The sequence below is a fragment of the Phacochoerus africanus genome, chromosome 4 (genome assembly GCF_016906955.1).
Source record: "Phacochoerus africanus isolate WHEZ1 chromosome 4, ROS_Pafr_v1, whole genome shotgun sequence".
Taxonomy (NCBI): Eukaryota; Metazoa; Chordata; class Mammalia; order Artiodactyla; family Suidae; genus Phacochoerus; species Phacochoerus africanus.
The window spans coordinates 555,705-576,182 of record NC_062547.1 but is presented as its reverse complement, the minus strand read 5'-3'; the positions used below and the strand labels follow the sequence as shown (position 1 = coordinate 576,182).

The window sequence follows — 20,478 nt, the reverse complement described above, 5'->3', positions numbered from 1 at the left end:
GGGCGGGGGGGTGGGGGTTGTCAACTGGCAGGAAACATGAGGAGCAGAAAGAAGGAAACCCGAGGACAGAAAAAGAGAGCAAAGTTCCGTTCAGGGAGACGCCTTCTGACCAGCAGAAATGGGGAAACAGCCACGCAGCGGGTCCAGGCTCTCGCTGAGCGGGGCCAGGGTGGGGACGGCTATGTGGTTTTCTGCAGGAAACTATGCTGGGAACAGCTAGGGATGGGTGGGGAGTCTACCTGCCTGTATCAGGTGTCGAATGCCTTGTGGTTAGAACGGCTGGCCATTGCAGAGGGTCGCTGACTCCCCTGGCTAGGGGCGGAGATGAGGGTGTACTTTTAGCCTTGGAGGGTTCCAGCTTGTGAGATCTGCAGGTGAGAAAAACCGCCGTTCCTGGTGGCAAGGTCAGAGAGAGCACTAAGTCTAGAAATAAGGGATTTTCGATGTCCAGGGGCCATCCAGAAGGCCTGGAGCACGTGTCCCTGCTCCAGAAAGCGGAGTGCGCACCACTGGCCCCTGGGTGGTGACCAAAGCCAAGGACCCAGAGGAGCTCATCCAGGGAGTGGTGAAGGATGACCGAGGAGGGCTAGGCTGGGGGCGCGGCCACGGGCAGTAGGAGGAAGCCTGGAGAGGCGATTTTCGCATCCAGGAGAGAGCACGGACCTATGGGAGGTCGGTCCGGCACAGTTCCCTTGGCCACCGGCCAATTCCCGCAGAGGCTCTGGAGGCCGCGGCGCTCCATGCTGGTCATCCGCGTGGAGTGGTCATAACGCACGTCGCACCGGGAGCCCAAGATTCGACGGAGCGCGTGCCGGGGAGGCAAGGGGGCCGCGAGCTCAACGGAACCGAGACTCCTGTGCGAGCTTTCGAGCGAGGGCGTTGGGTTCCTGGGAGAGCCTGGGGCGCGCAGCAGGCCAGGGTCAGCGCACGCGCCGGACTCTCGGTCTCCCTGAGCCCACCTGCCCGCTCGGCTGACGCGGGGCCCAGCTCCCGGCTCCACCTCTCAGCCAGCTCCTCCCACAGGACCCGCCCCTCGGCCCCGCCCCGCCCTCGGCCCCGCCCCGCCCCTCACCCTTCCTTCCCCGTATAGGCTCCACCCCTCGACTCGCCCCACCCACCACCAGGCCCCGCCCCCAGCATGCCTAGCGCGGCGGCGGCGCGCAGGCGTCCCGGGCGGGACTTCCGGTGGTGGCCGTGAGCGTCTTCCGGCCACGCGCGAGTTTGTTCCGGTCGGCCTCCGGGACATGAAGGTGAATCCCGCAGCGGCTGGTGGGGGTGGCGTCCGCGCCCTGCGTGCCGGCTCCTGCTTCCTCGCCTCCTACGGTCTCAGTTACCCTCCGCGGAGTGGGCGCGCGGAGTGCACGGGAGAGCAGGAGGCGTGGTGCAAGGGAGAACGGATGTGTGAGCGGGTGTGGACGAGAGTCGGTGTGGGAACTGGCGTATGGGGGGTGTGGACGAGAGGGGTTGTGCGCGGGTGTGCACTGGAGGGGGGCGGTAAGACCTGGTGTGCATGAGAGGGGGTAGAGGAACCAGTGTGGTGGTGTGGACGAGAGGAGTGTGGGAATGGGTGTTTCCGCGGGTCTGGACCGGAGGTGTGGGTGAGACGGGGTGTGGGCGTGGGCAGGAGGGGCGCAGAGCCAGGGTCGGGGAGGCAGTACGCTGAGCAGCACCTCCTTGGTGTGGCAGAGGTGGCGTGATGCATGTTGGGGTGCACTAGGCTGGCTCCCTCTTTGCCTCTGCCCCAAACCTTGGAGGCTGCACCTTTTCCACGCTGGAGGGTCCACCTAGGCCTGAGCCCCCAGCGGCCAGGCCCAGCGGGTGGGTGCCTGGTGGAGTCCCTGCTTCCTTCCCACGGTCGAGCTGGTGCCTCAGCCTCATCTGTGGAGGGAACAAGGACAGCACCTGCAGCCCGAGTGCGGACAGAACTAGTGGTTAATCAAAACCTCGGCTGGAGAGAATTCCCCTTGTGGCTCAGTGGTAATGAACCCCAGCTAGTATCATGAGGGTGTGTGTTCGATTCCTGGCCTTGCTCAATGGCTTAAGGATCCGGTGTTGCTGGGCTGTGGTGCAGGAACTTCATCCCCTAGCCTGGGACCTTCCACATGCTGCACTTGCAGCCCTAGAACAAAAAAAAAAAAAAAAAAACATCTGCCAGAGCTGTGGTCCTGCTCTTACACCACCTTCCCATGCGAGAGCACATGTGACCCTCCCCGGTGCACAAACACAGCTGGCTCCAAACCTTGTGCTCAAAGGCAACAGTTTGTATGCCTTCTGCTCACGAGGCCGTCGGCTCAGGGGTCCTACCAGCTGTTGGTGTCAGACACCCAGGGCCCATGGGCCAGCATTTCTCAGATTGCACCTTGCCAAGTGGTGAGATTTGATAGATAAAAACCAGTTTCTTAAAAAATGGCATAGGAAACGTGAGAGTGCTTCACCAAGAAGATTTTACCAACGTGGGCTCCGAGGAACGGCTGTGAGAGAGACTGCTGCCCTGGCCATCAGCGTAGTGTCACCCCTAGTCCTTGCCAGTGCTGGGCCGAAATGCTTGCTTGCTTGCTTTTTTTCCTTTTTTGTCCTTTTTGTTTGTTTGTTTTCTGTCTTTTTAGGGCCGCACCCACAGCTTAGGTAGGATCCCAGGCTAGGGGTCCAATCAGAGCTGTAGCTGCAGGCCTGCACCACAGCCACAGCCACACCAGGTCCTTTTTGTTTGTTTGTTTTCTGTCTTTTTAGGGCCGCACCCACAGCTTAGGTAGGATCCCAGGCTAGGGATCCAATCAGAGCTGTAGCTGCAGGCCTGCACCACAGCCACAGCCACACCAGATCACATCTGCACCGCAGCTGCCCCACAGCTCATGGCAACACTGTATCCTTAAGCCACTGAGCGAGGCCAGGGATGGAACCTGCATCCTCGCAGATGTCAGTCAGGTTCCTTACCCCTGAGCCACGTCCGGAACTCCTGTCCTGTCGTGGGGTATTTTTGTTGGCTTGTCTTCTGTTTTTGATCTGTAACACAGCTCTTTGCATGTTAGAGGTAGGTTATTAGGAATTCATTGTGAAGTACATTCCAAGTATTTTTTTGTTTCATGTATTTACTTATGAAGTAAATAAATAAACTAGCATCTCCGTGGATACTGGTCGGATTCATTTCCGCTGCACCGCAACTCCAGCTTTTGCGTTTTTATATAGTCAGCTCCGTTGATGTTTTCTTAGGCCACAGCTCCTGTTGCTGGTTTAAGTGCAAAAGCCTCCCCAGGACCCCCTGCCCCTGAGCTTCGTACACAGAACCCACGTCTTCCAGTCCTTTCCGCAGCTCTGTTCGTTCGCACTAGGATTTCTTTGGGTCTAAGCGGGTGGCGAGCCAGCCTTTTCCCAGGGGGCTGCCTCTGGTTAGGGCGGCCTTGAGGCGGGAGGGCTCTCTGCCTGCGGCAGGGAGGGCCCCGTCTGGGTGTCTACGAGGAGCCCTGCTCCCTGAGGGCACGTGCCCCAGTAGGGGAGGGGCCCCCCCGCCGCTGGTGCCCACAGGCTCTGCTTGCTCTGCAGCCCCCCGGACCCCGAGCTTGGACCCTGCCGTGACAGGCCCACACCATGCGAAGCCTCCTTGGCGCGCTCTGGCTCGCTCTGGCTTGCGGCTCTGCTCACGGCACCCTATCGAAGTCCGACGCCAAAAAGGCCGCCTCCAAGACGCTGCCGGAGAAGGTAGGGCGGCGGGGCGGTGAGCCCAGAGCTGGGGCTCTGGCCGGGGGGCCCCGAGGGAGCCAGCCTGTGGTGCTGGGGTGGGGGGGGGCCCGCCGAGCTCATCTCCTGGGACCACATCCCCTGTCTGCGCCTCCCCTGCCCTCTGTGTCTGCCCCCCTCGCCCGTCCCCTGCTTGGTGCAGTTCTGTAACGTCCACGCAGTCGAGCGAGTCAAACACGGGGCAGCCGGGCTTGGCTACTGTTTTGCTGGATGGGCCCCAGGGGGCAGAGGGGTCCCTGCTGCGGAGAGGGCCACCGCGTGGCTGTCTCCTGAGGCTTTTGTCCCTGGCTTTATAGTTTCACTCTTTGTGGGTGGCTCACGCGCCCTTTGGCATGGTGCACTGAGACCAAGTGTGATTTGAGGTATTTTCCCCTCTTGTTTTACTTATCTCTTCATTTACTCTCGGCTGCCCCCGGGCATGTAAAGCGCCCGGGCCAGGAACCACGTGGGCCACAGCAGTGGCGCCAGGCCCTTAACGCGCCGCGCTGCAAGGCCTCTCCCGTCGGCTCTTCTGTTGCAGACTCAGGTTGCGGGCGCGCCCGTCCAGGAGCGGGGTCTGGTGGTGACAGACCTCAGAGCCGAGGACGTGGTCCTTGAGCATCGCAGCTACTGCTCCGCGAAGGCCCTCAGGAAGCACTTTGCCGGGGACGTCCTGGGCTACGTCACTCCAGTACGCGGGGCCCTGGGGCGACGGGTCCAAGGGCGGGGTGGCGCCCCGGCCCACAGCAGCGGATCTGGGGCCCCGGCGGCAGGCCGACTCACCCCCTCTCTGTTCTCTGCCAGTGGAACAGCCACGGCTACGACATCGCCAAGATCTTTGCGGGCAAGTTCACCCACGTGGCGCCCGTGTGGCTGCAGCTGAGGCGGCACGGCCGCGAGATGTTCGAGGTCACAGGCCTCGACGACGTGGACCAAGGTCTGTCCCCGCGGCTCGTCCGCCCTCGTCCCTGGCGTCTCCGGGGGGGGGGGCGGGGAGGCGTCTGTGCGTGCGCTGTCCGGGGGGAGGCCTCCAGGACAGAGTGTCCAGGAGGGCGTGAGGGCCTGGCTGTCCTGACACCTGGTTTGGGGGGCTTGCGCTTGAGTGTACACGGATGTCCCCCCTTCTTGGGTTCAGGAGGCGAGGCGTGAGCTGGTTGCAGCCCTGCAGCCGCTCCCTGATGCCAGGAGGGCAGTGGGTCGGGTCACAGCCAAGGCAGCATCGGGGCCTGGCCTCTGGATGCCCCTTAGCACCGAGAAACGGTCCCGGGGAGGAGGGGGCGGCCGGGGGTGGCCGGGGCAGGTGCTGTCCTGCTGCTGCCCTCCTCTGCCCCCATTCTCTCACGGGCACAGCGCTCTGTCCCCACGTCGACCGCTCTCACCACGTCCCACAGGGTGGATGCGAGCTGTCAGGAAGCAGACCAAGGGCCTCCGCATAGGTGAGTCCAGTGGGCCTGGGTGGTCAGGGTGGCAGCCCTTAGGCTCTACGCCCCGGGGCGGAGGTCCTGGTGAGCCAGGCCGTGCTGCCGTGGGTCCCTGCCCCGGCCGCGGTGCAGCCGAGCCCGCGGCCTCCCTCCCTCCTTCCCCAGGGCTCAGCCCCGCGAGGCCACCTCTTGCCTTCCTCCATCTGCGCTTGCCCGCCAGCAGGTGGAGGCCCTGGGGGCTGTGCCCAAGAGTGGCACCTACCCTGCCCCGGCCTGGCCCGGGGCTCACAGCCCACGAGGGAGGGAGTGCAGAGAGCGCTGGGGAGCGGGCGGCTTGGGAGGACGGAGCGGCCGAGCCGCGGGGCAGGGGCAGGAGGGGCCGTGCAGTCGGCCGCATGGGGAGCCGCTGGAGGACGGTCCAGCGAGAGCGACCTGGCGAGGGGAGAAGAGGCTCGGCACCCCTGTCCTTCCCGCCGCCCAGGTGCCCCTCCCTCGCCAGGCCACACGGCTGGCAGGACGATGCTCGGGTCCCTCCGCCTTGGAGGCGGAGGGCCGAGCCTCAGAGGGTCGCCGTCCCTGTGGGTCTGTCCCCAGTGCCTCGGCTCCGGTTTGAGGACTGGACGTACGAGGACTTCCGGAACGTCCTGGACAGCGAGGACGAGATAGAGGAGCTCAGCAGGACTGTGGTCCAGGTGGCCAAGGTGACGCCTCTCTGGGGCCGCACGCCTGCCCGGGGCTCCCCCTCGACCCCAAGGGCCGTGGGCGCAGGGGCTGCCTTTGGGGACACCCTGCCCGCTGCCCTCCTGGGCGGCCGCCCACCCTGGCTTGCCGGTGCTAGGCCCTGAGGACCCCAGGGCTTGGGCCACGAGGGGGGCGGCGAGGGAGCCCAGCCCCGCTGCGCCTGGCTCTTTGTGGGGCCGTGCTGCCTCCCTCGGAGCTGCAGGAAGTGGGACTGGCCCTGTGCCCCCCCCCCACACCTTCCTCCCAGGGGTCCCCTCACCTGCCCCGTTCCCTGCAGAGCCAGCGCTTCGATGGCTTCGTGGTGGAGGTCTGGAACCAGCTGCTGATCCAGAAGCACGTGTGAGCGGCCTGGCGGCGCGCGCATGGCGGGAGGAGGCTGAGGGGAGGGTGTGGGGGCCCCGGCTGGGAGAAGGGCCTTCTTCCCGTGGTCTGCACCCGGGGTGGGAGGGCACCTGAGAAAGAGCGGCTCCGAGAGCCCGGGGCGGCTGTGGGCGGCTGTCCGGCTGCGAGGCCTCCGTGGTCAGCGTGGCGGAGCTTTCCCGGGAACCTCGAGAAGGGGCGGGCGCCCCGGAGCAGAGGGCCACAGGGTCCTCTGGGAACAGAAGTGGCCACCCAGACCCACAGGCGTTGCCTCGGCCCGCCCAGGAGGGTGCTGTGCGGCCAGGCTCGTGGGCCAGACTCCCCTCAGCCAGAGGGACCCAGCGGGACGGTGGGAGGGTCACCTGCAGTGGCTGCTGCCCTGGTTCTTCGGGGCTGGGGGTCTGCCCCGCAGGTGACAGGGGAAGGACAGATCTCCACTCAGGGCGCAGAGCGGTGGTGCAGCCCAGGCGGCCAGTGCCAGCCCTGGGATTGGCCTTCCCTGCCTTTTCTGCCGGCAGGAGCCCCAGCTCGGTGCGGCCTGAGGCCCACTTCTTCCGAGCTGCCCAGCCGAAGAGGGGCCGCTGGGCAGGCCTCCCCTGGGGCTGTGCTCTGCCTGCTGGAAGGTGCATCTGCAGGGTCTCTGTCTCTCGTGCAGGCAAAAGGCACGCTGTTGGGGGCCGTGCAGCGAGGGACTGGACTCCTGCCCCAGGCCCTGGGGCAGGTGTGCCTGAAGCTGGGCGTGTCTGGGGTGTCCACCCTCACGGGGGTAGGGGACTCCGCCGTCCGCTGTGGCCATGGGCCCCCAGCCACAGGTTCCTGCTTCTGTGCTCAGACCCCCACCCCAGCGGGTCTTTGGAAAAGCTCTCGCTCTGTCCAGTTCTGCCCTGGGAGGCCTCGAAGCCAGAGTCGAGGGGAAGATGAGTGAGAGGGGGCCAGGCGGAGAGCACAAGGGGTCCCCTGGCCGTCCAGAGCCAACACAGCACCTGCGGGTTGGCGGCCCTGGGTTTTGGCTGAGAGACGCCCCGACCCCTGCCCCCAGCTCTGCCTCGGTCCTTGCTGGGTGGTGACCTTGTTACCTTCCGAGGAGGGCGGGCAGGAGGCAGCTTCGTCCTGTCAGCACTCCGGCTGGGGGGTGGCACGGCAAGCACGCAGCAGGGTGAGGCAGGGCAGAGCAGCTGGCGCGTGTGCTGGGCCTGGAGGAGGGCAGAGACCAGCCAGCCTGGCAGATGGCTTTGGACGCCACTGCCCAGGAGCCCGCTGCTCCCCAGAACGGGCCTGGCCATGGCGAGGTGTGTCGGGACGCTCATGCTCCTGTCCCCACCTGTCACCCGCTTCAGGCTCCTGACTGGGTGCCCGAGGACCTTATTTCCTTCCGGAAACATGTTCAGCTTGGAAGGGCCGTTGTCGGCAAATGCTGTGGGGCAGGCGCCCCCGGCCTCTTTGGCATGATGGGGGGCGATGGCACTGTGTCCCCCGGGCCCCTCCCCTGAAAGCCTCCTGGAGGGACCGACCGCGTGGGGCCTGTCTCCTCTGTTCACACCCAGCAGCTCACAGGCGCAGGCGGGCGGCCTCCATCCCAGCAGACTCCGCTTCTGCCAGGCAGGGGCCGCCCCCAGGCCACAAGGTCCCCTCTCCCCTCACAGGGATGCCAAGCCCAGGATGGGCTCAGCAGCCAGCCAGGCAAGTGACAGTGACGGATGCTAGGGGGCTGACCTCCAGCACGCATGCTCCTCCGAGGCCGCTCTTGAGCCTCCCGTGCTAGGGCCAGAGGGGGTCACCTTGGCACCAGGCTCCCGTGGGAGCTTAGGCCACCCAGGAGGCTCTGGGAGCCTCCACGGCCCAGCCTGAGCTGGATAACATGCCTGCCCTGCCCTCACGGGCGCCTGCAGCCCTGCCCTGGGGCTGGAGGCACCTCCTGCCCAGCTCTGCCCCGCTCTTGTGAGCCCAGGCACCCCAGCCCCCCTGACATGGCTGCACGCAGCGGACAGGACTGGCGGCCTCTTCTCCAGAGGTGGCTCCTCAGGGAAGGACCCAGGGTCCATCCCTGGGGCCAGGCCAGAGTGGACACCCAATCAGAGTGGCCCGAGACCTGAGCGCCTAGCGGTGTGGCCGGCAGGCTGGGGCTCATCTGCAGTCCACGTGCCGTGGGGACGGAGGTGTCCTGGCGGGTGCTCCCAGGCTGTCCCACCGCGCGTGCTGCCCCCACCTGGCGGCTCACTGCCCGAGGCGGCCCTCACCCCCGCTTTGGTGGCTGCCAGGTGGGGGCTGGGTAGACGAGGCCCCCGCCCTGAGAGCGGAGTCGGCCTTCCAGCCCTTGGGAGGTTCTTGGCAGCCTGGGCGAACCCACCACCGGCAGGCTCGCACGCTGGGTCCTCCCTGCTCCTTGCTCACCCCCTGCCTGGCTTTGTGTCTGGGAGGGTTGGGGGGAGATGGGGCGCTGCTTGGACCCGTCTCTGCTCTCTGCCCTCCTCTTGGGGTGACCTTGAGCGTGAGGAAACACGGGGTGGGGCCGGCCGGTTGGGGTGGAGGGTGAGTCCCGGGGCATCCATGGGTTTGCCCTGGTGCCAAGGCGTCCGCTGCGAGGGGCCTCCGGAGCCTGGGCCTCCCGGGCAGACGGTGGTGACGCATCCCAGCCGAGTCGCTCCTGACCTGTCCCCGCTCCTTCGCAGGGGCCTCATTCACATGCTCACCCACGTGGTCGAGGCGCTGCACCAGGCCCGGCTGCTGGCCCTCCTGGTCATCCCCCCCGCCATCGCCCCCGGGTAAGTGCCGGGCCCCGCCCGGCCTCCCCCGTCCCCGTCCTGGCACAGGTCGTGGCAGTGCACGTGGCCACAGGAAGGGGGACGGGCTCCTCGGCGCGTCCTGCCGGCCAGCTCGTCCACCCTGTGTCCTCCACCCAGACCCTTGAAGCCACGTCGCCTGCAGGGCTCCGTCATTAGACTCACGCCCGCCAGCTCCCAGGCAAAGCCCAGGAGCTCCGTGGCGCCGGGCCTGTGACGCTTTAGGCCTCGGGAGGTCAGAGCGGTGGTCGTGGCTCCCGCCACCTGGCCGGCTGCTCCCTCTCCCAGAGCCCCTGCTGGGTCCAGAGGAGGCTGGATCATGATGTGGGGGTGCGGGCGGAGACGTGGGGGTCCTGGGCCCCTGCTCCGGGAGGAGGCACCACCTCGTCACCCTGTGGCCGGTGGCTCGCTCTGCAGCACAGGCTGATTAACAGGACCAAGTCGGACAGCCTCGGGGCCCTGATGCCCGCAGGCCGATAGCCTTGCACGGAGGGTCTTGCCAGGCATCGTGCGGTTGAGGCCGACACCACGCCGCCTGGCTGCAGGGGCCCGGACTCTGCGTCTCTGGGGCCCGTTGGGCCTTGATCGTCAGCCTCCCGTCCGGCTCTCCTCCCCACCCTTGCAGGACCTGAGGCTGTGCGCGCTGTGGGGGCCAGCAGCAGGGCCAAGGGCACACCCAGGCTGGGCTGTCGGGACTTCCCATGGTAGAAGAGGGGCGCTGGCCTGGGAGGGCTGGGGCGCCAGGCAGTCACAGCCTGAGGGCTCAGGTGCAGACCCAACGCCCGTTTCCAGGGCCTCCTGGTGCCTGTAATGCCTTGGGGTGGGGTGCTGGGGTTGGGGCCGTCGGTGAAGACAAGCTTCTGGGAAGTTGAGGCAGCCTCTCAGGCTCAGGAGCTGCCAGGTCTTGCGGCCCAATCTGCTGCCTGCCCCCCGCCAAGCTGTGTACCATCCTTCTGCCCCCATGGGGCCTTGCAGCTCCTGACAGGTGCACGGGGCAGACTGGGACTGGTTGTGCCCAAGAGAGAGGGCAGGAGGGTGCGTGGGCCAGACGCCCCTAGAGGGCCTGTCTCTGGGCCTGGCTTGGAAGGGCAGGCGGGTTAGGGTCAGGGCGGGGGGCAGCTTCACAGTCGGTGCCTTTTCTGCCCGGGCCTCTGAGACCCTGGCCCCTGGGCTGGAATTGGATGGTGCGACCTGGGGCCACCCCTCAGCCCGCAAAGCTCGGGCGGAAGCACCCTCTGCGTGGCAGTCTAGAGAGTGACGAGGGGCCAGGGCAGCCAGGGCTGGAGTAGGGTCCTGGGCACTGCTGGTGCGCTGTGTGCCCGTCTAGCCTGCTCCTCCTGCAGTCAAGGGTGTGTTTGGGGGACGCAGGCCTGAGCAGTGGGCCCTGCTGGCTCCAGCAGCTCTAGCGGCCTGGAGTTTGCCTGGTCCTTGACTTTTCTGCGCCTCCTCCCCCCTCCCCATCCCCCTCCCCCTCCCCCACCCACCCCCATCCTCCTCTTCCTTCCCCTCCCCCTCGCACGCTTGCCAGCAGCAGCCCTGGCAGAGGAGCCAGTGAACTGTAAAGCGTCATTCTGGTGCTTTCTGCAGTGTCACTGGTCTCAGGTGGTGCATGGGAGGAGCAGGTCCAGGAGCGGTCTGCCCGCGGGCGCGTGGGCCGGGCGCCAGCTGCTGCTCCGTGCTTCTGTTGGGGCCTCCCACCGGGCACTGCTGGGACAGGTGGCCATCCCGACCTTGCGCTCTGCTCCCAAGGTCCCGGCTCAGCCCCCAGCCGTCCAGCACCCATCAGCTGGTTTGATTAGAGCTTGGCGTCCTCACTGAGGAAGGGCATTGAGTTGGTCCTCACTGGGCTCCTCAGGCGGTGGTGGGCGTGTAGCTCCTGGGCCCCCCGGGAAGGTGCTGGGGTTCTGAGCTCAGCTGGCTTCCTCCCAGGACCTGCCCGGCAGCGAGCTCGCATCCTCACAGGCAGGTGCCACCTTGGCGTGGGCTGTGCCTCCTCTGGCCACCCCACTGGCTTAGGGCGGGTGTCTCCCCATAGTGAGCAGGGTGGGGGGCCTCTCTGCTTAGAGGCTGACCGCACCCCCCCGCCCCCGCACATCGTCTGGGGCCCCGCGTAGCCTGCATCCTCAGTGTGGAAGTCTCTGCAGGGCAGTGGGCAGGGGTCACCCATGGAGCAGGTCCAGGCTGGAGAGCTCAGGGGCCGCTGGCTGGCCTGGGAGGGGTGGACCTGGGCCTACAGGCTGACGGTTCTGCTCCCATCCTGGGAGGGCAGCTGTGGGCAGGGGGGCTTGTGCTTTGGAGTCCCCCCTGCAGTCCAGGCTGCCAAGTGGAGCAGCTGTGGAGAGGCTGGAGAAGCCCTGGTTTGGTGTCCCTGCAAGCAGTGTCCACGAGACAGGACCAGTGACTGTGCCCGGAGCCTGCACTGGCCCGAGGCGGTTGGCCTGGGGTGGGGGTGGGGGGCGCCAGAGCGTTGGGTGCCGGCTGAGGGGTCCTGGCTTGTTCTGTGGGGGTAGGGGATGCAGAGAGCCCCCACCAGGGGCAGGGCAGAGTCCACGGGGCCCCTGCAGGTGGAGCAGGTAGGCTCACAGCCCAGGCCACGGGGGCTCCCACCCAGCTCAGGCCTGAGGCCCTGGAGGGAGGGCGCCCTGCTTGAGGCAAAGAGGAGGTCTCGGGGCTGGCCCCGGGCACCCATGCCCGCCGTAGGGCTGGGCCGATGGCACCCTGGCTCACTGCGGGAGGAGAGCCGAGTCTGCGGGGCCTCCAGCCCTCGCGGCGCCACCCCTGCCCTCCAAGCAGCCTTGCCCCAGCTATGGGCCAGTCCCTGTCACTGAGGGCCCATGCTTTCCAGGAAAAGTGACCTCGGCTGTCTTCTTGGGGCAGGGGGCGTGAGCTGGGAGCCCCCTCGACCAAGCCAGCTAGCTCTCTGCCAGCCCAGGGGTCAGCCGGGGCAGGGGTGCTGGCAGGCCGTGCGGGCTGGGCCGTGGTGATCACGTGGTCTTGTCGCAGGACCAACAAGCTGGGCGTGTTCACGCACAAGGAGTTTGAGCAGCTGGCGCCCCTGCTGGACGGCTTCAGTCTCATGACCTACGACTACTCCACGGCGCAGCAGTGAGTGCGGACGCCGCGGCTGCTGGGCTCTGGCCAGGCTCTCGCCTGGCCGCCGGGTGCTCAGGCGCGGTCCCGCCCCCCGCCCCCAGCCCACCTGCTCAGGGCCACGTCACAGCCCTCAGCTGCAGGGGAGCGGAGGGCCCAGCCTCTGCGCCCCCAGAGGCCACCCCTGGCCTCCCGTTGGGCAGCCCCCATGGAGTCACCATCTCGGGGTGTCCGTCCATGCCTCCTCGACCCGGCCCCTGCGTGGTGGGTGCCGGTGCTGGGCCTGCCCTGTTGCCCAGGAGATGTTGGGCAGGAGTGGCTGCCTGGGGCACGGTGTCGCGCTGCCACCTCCCACTGCCTCTGTCCGGCTCGGTTCGTCACCTGAGCCGCTCAGCTCCCTGCACGGGTCCTGGGTCAAGCGGATGCAGCCCAGGCGTCCAGCAGGAGACTCGCTGTGTGCCTGGGGCACCTGGGGCCCCTGCCTGCCCCTGAGAGCTGCTTCCCTCGGCCCGCAGGCCTGGCCCCAACGCACCGCTGTCCTGGGTGCGGGCCTGTGTCCAGGTCCTGGACCCCAAGTCCCGGTGGCGGAGCAAGATCCTGCTGGGGCTCAACTTCTACGGCATGGACTACGCAGCCTCCAAGGACGCCCGTGAGCCCATCATTGGGGCCAGGTGAGGGGGGCCGCCGGCGGAGGGGTGACCCACACGCTGGGGCCTGCGGGGTGCTGCCCAGTGCCACCCTCCCCCGGGCTGGCAGGGCTGCGTCCCCGAGCAGCACGTGGCCTGGCTGCACTCGGGCCCCATCTGGCGTCCTGCCTCCGCCTTCGTGCTCCTCGTTGCTGCGGCTCTGCTGGTGTTGGGTCCTCTCAGCTGTGCCTCGCTCCGTGCTGGGCGTCAGCCACAGGGCTGTCCACTGCTTCCAGGACTTTGAAGCTGTTGCTTCCTGTGTCTTCTCCCCGCGAGATGCTGGTGGTCGCCCGGTTCTCTGGGCGCGTCCCCACCAGCACCCGGCACGGGCTTTTCCTTGTTTGCTTCGTCCGTGCCTGCGGCGTGTGGACGTTCCCAGGCCAGGGGTTGAACCTGTGCTGTAGCGGCACCCGCGCCGCGGCTGTGCCCCCAGATCTTTACTGGCTGCTCCACGAGGGAGCGCCAGCACCTGGTGCTTCCCCAGGGGTGACTCAGTGTTTCTTGTACTTGGCTTAATTTCATTCTGCAATGTTGTATCTTTCTCTGCTGGCACCCACAACACGTGCAAGTTCCTAGGCCAGGGATTGAATCTGAGCCACAGCTGTGACCTGCACGGCAGCTGCAGCAGTGCTGGGTCCTTTAACCCACTTGGCCCGGCCGGGGACGGAATCCTCACCTCCACCGTGGCCTCTCCCCTGCAGTCAGGTTTTTAAACCCCTGCGCCACAGCGGGGACTCCTCGTTCTTCGTTCTGGGTCTTCGTTGAGCTATGTATTTATGTATGTATTTTGCTTCTTAGGGCGGCACCCACGGCATACGGAGGTTCCCAGGCTAGGGGTCGAGGCAGAGCTGTAGCTGCCGACCTACACCCCAGCCACAGCAACACCAGGTCCGAGCTGCCTCTGTGGCTTCCACCGCAGCTCAAGGCGAGGCCAGGGATCGAACCCGTATCTTCATGGATCCCAGTCGGAGTCGTGTCTGCTGAGCCACGACGGGCGCTCCCTCTTTGTTGTCTGTCGTTTGCCTTCTGTCACTGTCTTCGTGCTCCCAGACTACGTCTTTGTCGCGTCTGGTCTGCCGGCAATGCCACCTGCGGCTGTCCCCTTCCTGTGCTGGCGCGCTCTCCTCTGCGGTGTATTTGGGGCTTCGCTCCTGCTGTCCCCCGAGCCCCGAGCGCCGTATGTGGGCAGCCAGCTGCGGGCCTTCCGACCCGTTGTGCCCGGTCAGACCCGACTTGGCTGCAGGCAGTGCCACCCTCCCTGCGGCCCCGAGGGCAGCTCCATGGGCCTCTGCTCTGGGCTGTTGCCACGCTGCGCATTCCACCTGGTTGGACGCCAGGCGTTTGGGTGTCCCTGGCCCTCTCCACGCATGTTCTAAGTGCTGTCACATCCCCTGGGAACCGCAAGCCGTCCGGCCTCTGTCCAGGGCCTGGCCCTGCCTGGGTGCGGTGCAGAGGCCAGGATCTGAGTCAGCCTGCCTGCTGCCACGCCACTGTCTGCAGGGCAGTCTCTGCATGGTTCACCGCCGGACACCCGTTCTGGCTCGGTGCCGGCCCCCAGGGACTTCTCAGGTCTGCCGTTGGGAAAGGACAAAGGCTGGTGGGTTGGCCCTTGGCTGGGTTTGAGGGCTGTTCCCAGTGGGGTGGGGGCTCCCCTGTTTTCTGGGTCCCTCCTGCTCTGGGGCAGAGCCTCCAGACCACCCCTGGATTGGGCCTCTGGGGTCCAGCACAGGCCAGGGAGCCCCTCTCTCCCTGCCCCCTGCGCCAGGCACTCTGCGTCCCTGAACCCAGGCCTGCCCGCCGCTGGGGCAGTGCTGTGGCCATCCAGCCTGGTGAGAGGTGGCCCGGGGCATGACCCCCGTCTCCCCACCACAGAGGGGGCCCCTCAGAGCCCCCTCTCGTCCTGGCAGGCTGCCCTCTGCCCCTTATGTGCTGCCCCTCCCACCACCACAGCCCTTCTTGGACACAGGGACCCCAGGAGGTTCCAGAAGTCTTGCTGGCGCCTCCTGCTCCCTTCCCGAGTCCCGACAGGGTGCCCGGCCATGGTAGCTGCTGACCGGCTGGCCGGGAGCGGGAGGTCACTTTCTGCTGCAGAGGGAGGCGTCACCAGCCAGGACTGCCTGAGTAAGACCGGGGGACCAGTGCCCCCCAGTCCGCTCTGGTGCCGGGCTCTGCTGGCCCAGGCCGGCGGGGAGGGCGGGAGGTGTCGGGTGCCACCGCCGCAGCTCAGACACAAGTACAGCCAGGCTCGAGCCACAGAAGCGTCCTGTCCCCAGTCCTGAAGGCTGGAGTCCAAGCCCCAGGTGTGGGCAGGGCTGGTCCCTCGCAAGGCCTCTCTCCCGGGCATGGGGACGGCTGCCTCCTCCCTGTGCCCTCCCTCTGTGTGTCTGTGACCTGACCTCCTCTTCCCATAAGGCCCCCGGTCCTGTGGGACCAGGACCCGAAGCCAGCACCTGGCCATTTTGTATTTATCGTCTCCTCAGAGCCCCCGTTTCCAAATCCAGCCCCGCTCTGAGCTGCTGCGGTCAGGGCTCCCTCCTGACCTTGGGGGGCCCAGGCGGCTCATCTCATACCAGCATCTGAGGGTGAGGAGCTGTCATTTACTCAGTGTGGTCCAGTGGTAGTTTCGGGAGTGGGGCTGTTACAGCCGTCAACACAGCCCACGTGGCCCAGTGACAGGCAGCACGTGGCCCCTGCAGTGCCGAGGGGCCTGGTTCCAAAGGTGTGTGTGCTTGGTGCACACGTGTGCTGTACTGCCCCCCAGCAGGTCCCCAGCCCCGCCCCCACCCCCACCCCAGATGTGCCACTCGCTGATGAGCTGGCGCTGGAGAAGGTTCTCGCAGGCCCCATCCAGCCAGAGGACACACGTGAGCAGAAAAGCTGGTGCAGCGGGGCTGTGGTTCAGACCCCAGGGTGATCCTGCCAGGGACAGGCCTGTGACCAGCTGACCACTGTGCCCAGGGGCAACAGCAGCCTCTGTGGATGCCTCTGATGTGGGGCTGCCCGAGGCCCCCACCTCCCCAGGCCACGACTGCCCTGTGGGCTGGGGCTGGGGGCAGGCCTCCCGGATGCTCCCCAGCCCTTGGTGGGGTGAAGGGCAGAAGCAGGAGCCCCCGCACCGAGGCTCCATCCCCCTGCCCTGCTCATCCGGAGCGCGCCCCACCCCTGCCACCTCATCCTTCCTCCCAGGGCGCTGCCATCTGCCACCCACTACCCGTAACCCCGTGTGAGCTTTGGGGGGGGGGGCTGGGGAAACCAGCCCCCAGTGGCCCCTACGGGTTGCATTGACCTTCATTCCTGCCAGATCTCCCGCCCACCCACCCCACCCCCCCGGCCTGCAGGGTGGGGTTGACTCGCTTGCCCAGGGCGTTGGGGCTCTGGGAGTGGCGGGCGGAGGCCCCTCCTGTGGCTGGACACCAGCCCGCCTCCTCTCAGGGCCAAATTCTTTTTATCTGGTTCACCAGATGGAAGAGCTTAGCAGGGCTGTGCCGGGTGGGTGTCTGTTTGGCGGGGGAGGGGAAGCCGCCCCTACAGAAGGTTTTCGCAGCCCCGCACCCCCGGAGGGCAGCTGATGGGCACACCCTCAGCCAGTTGTTCCCGGGAACCTGCTGCAACGGCCCTGGCTCCCTGTGCAGGTGACGGTCCACGTGCGAGGGCAGGCGAGCCCCAGGGCCATGTGGGCTCTCCAGCCCTCCTGCTGACGGGCGCCCAGGCATGCTGGCCCAGGACTGTGCCCTCCTGTGTCAGCGTCTCCAGCACTGAGACCCCAGCTTTCTGTGGCTGTTTTCCCCCACGGACGGCGGGAGCTCAGCCCCCTCACCATCTGCTCCCTGCGCATGGCCAGGACCCTGAGGGGGGAGGAGGCGGGGGGCGTCTGCCAGCCAGGCCAGCATTCTGTGCCCGCTGGGGTGGGGCCAGTACTTAGAGGCTGGTCATGCACCTCTTAGGCTCCGACCCGCTCCATCTGCCATCCCTGCCTGACACAGACCCTGTTGTGGCCACGGCGTGTGTGTGGCATGTTCACCCCAGGTTGTGAGACACCCAGGGAGGAGCTGGGGCGTCCTGCCTGCCGGTTCCCATGCTCCCCAATGCAGACCTGGGAGCTGTTCCGTGGGTCCCCTTAGCTGCAGAGCCCCTGTTCCGGGAGGCTGTCTCACTGGCCTGTGGCCTGGGCACCAGGCTGGCAGGGAGGGACGCATGGACACACATCCTGTGCCCGGTTGTTGGCTGCACCCCCCCCCAGCTTTCCATCAGCCCTTCCCTCACCACACCCCTGGGGTCCGTGTCTCTGCCCACCAGCAACGGTCCCCCCGCCAGGCCCAGGTTGGAGGGGCCGCCCCCTCCCTTGCCCTCAGGGCTTCGTCACAGGCCAGGGTCTGGCAGGTCTGGATTTTGGTGGGCTTTTCAGGTTTTCTCTTGAATGCTTGTGGCATCTGCCCAGCCCTGTCCCATTGGGAACTGCGGGTGTTTTCCTGGGTCTGCTTGGCTCTCAGCTTCGGGTTGGGGACAGTAGGAGTGTTCGGGGGAAGCTGTAGCCCAAAACCAAGGGCAGCGAATGGGACAGGCACGCCTGAGTCTCCCCTCAGTGGGGCTCGAGGGGCCTGGCCACTCTCCCCCTGGCCCTGGCCCTGCGCAGGGGGTGTGTGGCCGCTCCCTGCAGAGAGGGAGGCCTGTGCTGGTCCCCGTGCTCAGCTGAGCAGCCCTGTGGCGCCTGGGCCTCATTCTGCACCTCGGGGGCCCTGAGGAGCCTGGGTGAGATCGCACCTCCAGGGCTGTGTGCCCCCCATCCTCCCAGAGGCAGGCATCTCCAGCGGCCAGGCAGGTGGGCGTGGGGTTCTGGGTGAGGTGGTTGGCACTCGGTGAGCTGAGGTCAGGGCCTGGGAACTGAGGTTTCATGTCAAGCCACTGCACACCATGGACTCCCCCCGCCCCCCGACGAAAAAAGAACCTGGGGGGTGCCTCCTAGTACCCCTGAAGCTTCGCCAGCCCGTCTGGTGTCCTTTGTGGTCTGTCCGCGGTTCCTTGAAGCCATCAGTCTGAGGCCTTGTCGGCTTTGTGCGGGGCTGGAATTCACAGCGTGAAGTCAGTGTTTCCGAGCGCGGGGCCCAGCGGCGTCCGTCTCGTGGGGCTCGTGCCGCAACCCCTTCCGTCCCGGCGTGTGTCAGCCGGGAGCCCCCGCCCCGCCTGCTGTCAGCCTCCCTGCACCCGCATCGCCTGGACAGTTGGTAGGAACAGTCAGTTCGGGGAGCTCTCAGCCCGTCACCTCGTTCAGCCCCCACCTCCGTCCCGGTCCTTGGCCTCCGAGCTCCTAACCGCCTTTGCCTTCTCATTTCTCCCAGGCAGGCCCGGCCGCCCTGGGCGTCGCCCTCCTCCCACCCCCGGCCTCGCTCTTCCTGGGGGGGCCCTCTGTCCAGTCGTCCCTCCCAGGCTCCGGCCCCACCTCCCAGGGCCCGCCAGCAAGTGTGGGGTCCTGGGCGCCCCCGATCACTGCACCACCAAGCCTGAGCCTCTGGAGGCCCCCTGAGGAGTGGGTGACCCAAGAGCCCAGAGCTGCCCGCCTGATGGCATCACCTGCAAACCCGGGTGGGGCGTGAGGTGCAGGGGTGGGCGGGCTGCAGGGTGGGGTGGGGTCACAAGCTGTGACGTCGGTGGTTCCAGGTGTGTTGTTTTACTCTGGGGCAGTGTCGTTTGGGTGATTAGAGCTGGCAGACGGGTCGTGACCCCATGGGGAACCAGTGCAGACCGCCTTTGGAGGGCCCGACTGCCGCTGCCCCTCGCATTTCCCAAACGGCTGCTCCGTTCAGCCGCGATCCCCAGGGTGCCACCGAGGCTGGTGGCGCGGGTCAGCACCCTGCTCCTCCCTCGGGCAACCGGCCCCCCGCCTGCCCTCGCTGTGTTTGGGGTGGGAGGTGTGCTCGAACCACTGGCTTCTGGCAGCACAGCCAGGCCTGCTGCGGGCCTGGGGCAGCTGTGTCCTCTGCAAGGAAGAAAGGCTGGGGGCACCCTGGTGTCTGGAAGGGCTGCAAGACCACTGGCCCGGACTGTGTCCCCACAGGGTTGGGGGAGGCTGCCCCCAGGCCTTGTTCATTCCCAGGCTGCAGCTTGCTCGAGCTCCCCCCCCTACACACACACACACACACACACACACAATTGCAGGAATGGCTGCCTCTCCCATGGTCCCCCAGGAGTGCCAGCCTGTGCCACCCACCCAGTAGGGCCATGCCCACAACATGGGTGCTCTTCATCTGCGTGCCTGACACTACACCTGGAAACGCAGCTATGGCCTCTGCTCACATCTCAGAAGCCCTCCGTCCTGACCCCCCCCCCCCCCCAGTGAGGACCTGGCCCCGCAGGCCTGCCTCCTGGCCTCTGTTCAGTCCAGGCTGAGTGCGCGCCCTGCATGCTGCTAGCGCCGCATAGACCAGGGAGGAGAGCTCACCCCTCCATGATGGCCGCGGCCACCTGCAGGTGCCAGGTGCGCAGGGAAGGGCTCCCGCATGCACGGCCGCTCTCACCTCCCCAGGTACATCCAGACGCTGAAAGACCACAGGCCCCGGATCACGTGGGACGGCCAGGCCGCAGAGCACGTCTTCGAGTACAAGAAGTGAGCGAGGCGGGGCCCGGGGGGGGCTTGCGGGTTGGGGCGGGGGGCCTGGGCCCAGGAGGAGCCCGGGGGGCCTTCCCCACCCAGCCCTCCCTCGGCTGGACGGGGCGGCGGCAGCAGTGGGAGGCCAGCCGGCCGGCCTGAGGGGGTCCCGCTCTTGCAGGAACCGCGGCGGGAGGCACATCGTCTTCTACCCGACGCTGAAGGTGCGTGTGGGCTGCCCAGTGCCAGGGTGGGGGCAGCAGGGACAGCCCTCCGCCAACAACCCTGGTCCCCGGCGAGGCGGTGGGGGCTGTGCGGGCTCAGGCCTGGGCCCAGTTCCAGAGCAGCCGCACCGACGCCGCCCCGGCCTCAGTCCTTGCAGGTGCGGCTGGAGCTGGCCAGGGAGTTGGGCGTCGGGCTGTCCATCTGGGAGCTGGGCCAGGGCCTGGACTACTTCTACGACCTGCTGTAGGCTGGGCCTGGACCGGCCTGCACAATAAAGACTCTTCTTTGCCTTCCGTGCCGTACGTGCCGCAGGCGGGGGCGGGGGGGGGCGTCCCGGGACCCCAGCCTCCTGGTCAGCTCGTGGTGCGGGCAGTCCCCCGGGCAGCAGCAGGAGCCCGCTGGGGGCCACAGTCGTTGTGGGATGACAGCTCGCCGCAGGCCCATGGCCCACCGGGACAGCCGTGCTCCCAGGAGGCAACGGGAAGCCGGAATTTCTGGGCATCGAGGGACAGCTGGCGCCGCCCCAATCTGGGGGTAAACCTTGGGGGCTCAGCACGCCAAGCCCTGTGATCACGCTGAGCAGGCCTGGCGCTGCCTGGGGACTCCGTGAGGCCAAAGCTTGTGGGGGGCCGAGCAGGCACCTGGCGCCCCCCTCTTGCTTTGATCAGGAGAGGGCTCTGGGGACCCGAGTGCCTGTCCTCGGGGTCATGGCCTGGCGGGGCCCTCGGGTCTGTCCTGAGGAAGGACCAGGGTCACAGTGTGGGTGGGGGCTCTGGCTGGGGCTGCAGCCCACCTGGGGAGCCCCCATCTGCCAGGGCGGGCTTCAGGCGGGCTCCCCCACCTGTGCAGAGGCCCCCTGGGCCACCCCTGCCAGCCTG

At 67.0% G+C, this 20,478-nt stretch overlaps 1 protein-coding gene across 3 annotated transcripts; it reads left to right on the top strand.

Annotated features, from left to right (window-relative positions):
• The first annotated feature begins 1,161 nt into the window (after nt 1-1,161).
• CHID1 (chitinase domain containing 1) lies at nt 1,162-19,893 on the top strand. Of its 3 annotated transcripts, none has more exons than XM_047774883.1 (13): nt 1,162-1,250; nt 3,541-3,696; nt 4,256-4,405; nt 4,519-4,651; nt 5,106-5,150; nt 5,730-5,836; nt 6,154-6,215; nt 8,906-8,998; nt 12,020-12,121; nt 12,622-12,777; nt 19,313-19,393; nt 19,557-19,599; nt 19,749-19,893. In XM_047774883.1, exons 2-13 carry the CDS (start codon nt 3,586-3,588, stop codon nt 19,845-19,847), a joined length of 1,182 nt encoding a protein of 393 aa, XP_047630839.1. In that variant the 5' UTR covers nt 1,162-1,250; nt 3,541-3,585; the 3' UTR covers nt 19,848-19,893. The 3 variants fall into 3 exon arrangements, with proteins under 3 accessions (XP_047630839.1, XP_047630841.1, XP_047630840.1); XM_047774884.1 differs by lacking the exon at nt 1,162-1,250 and adding an exon at nt 1,282-1,409; XM_047774885.1 differs by lacking the exon at nt 8,906-8,998.
• Nucleotides 19,894-20,478: the final 585 nt, after the last annotated feature.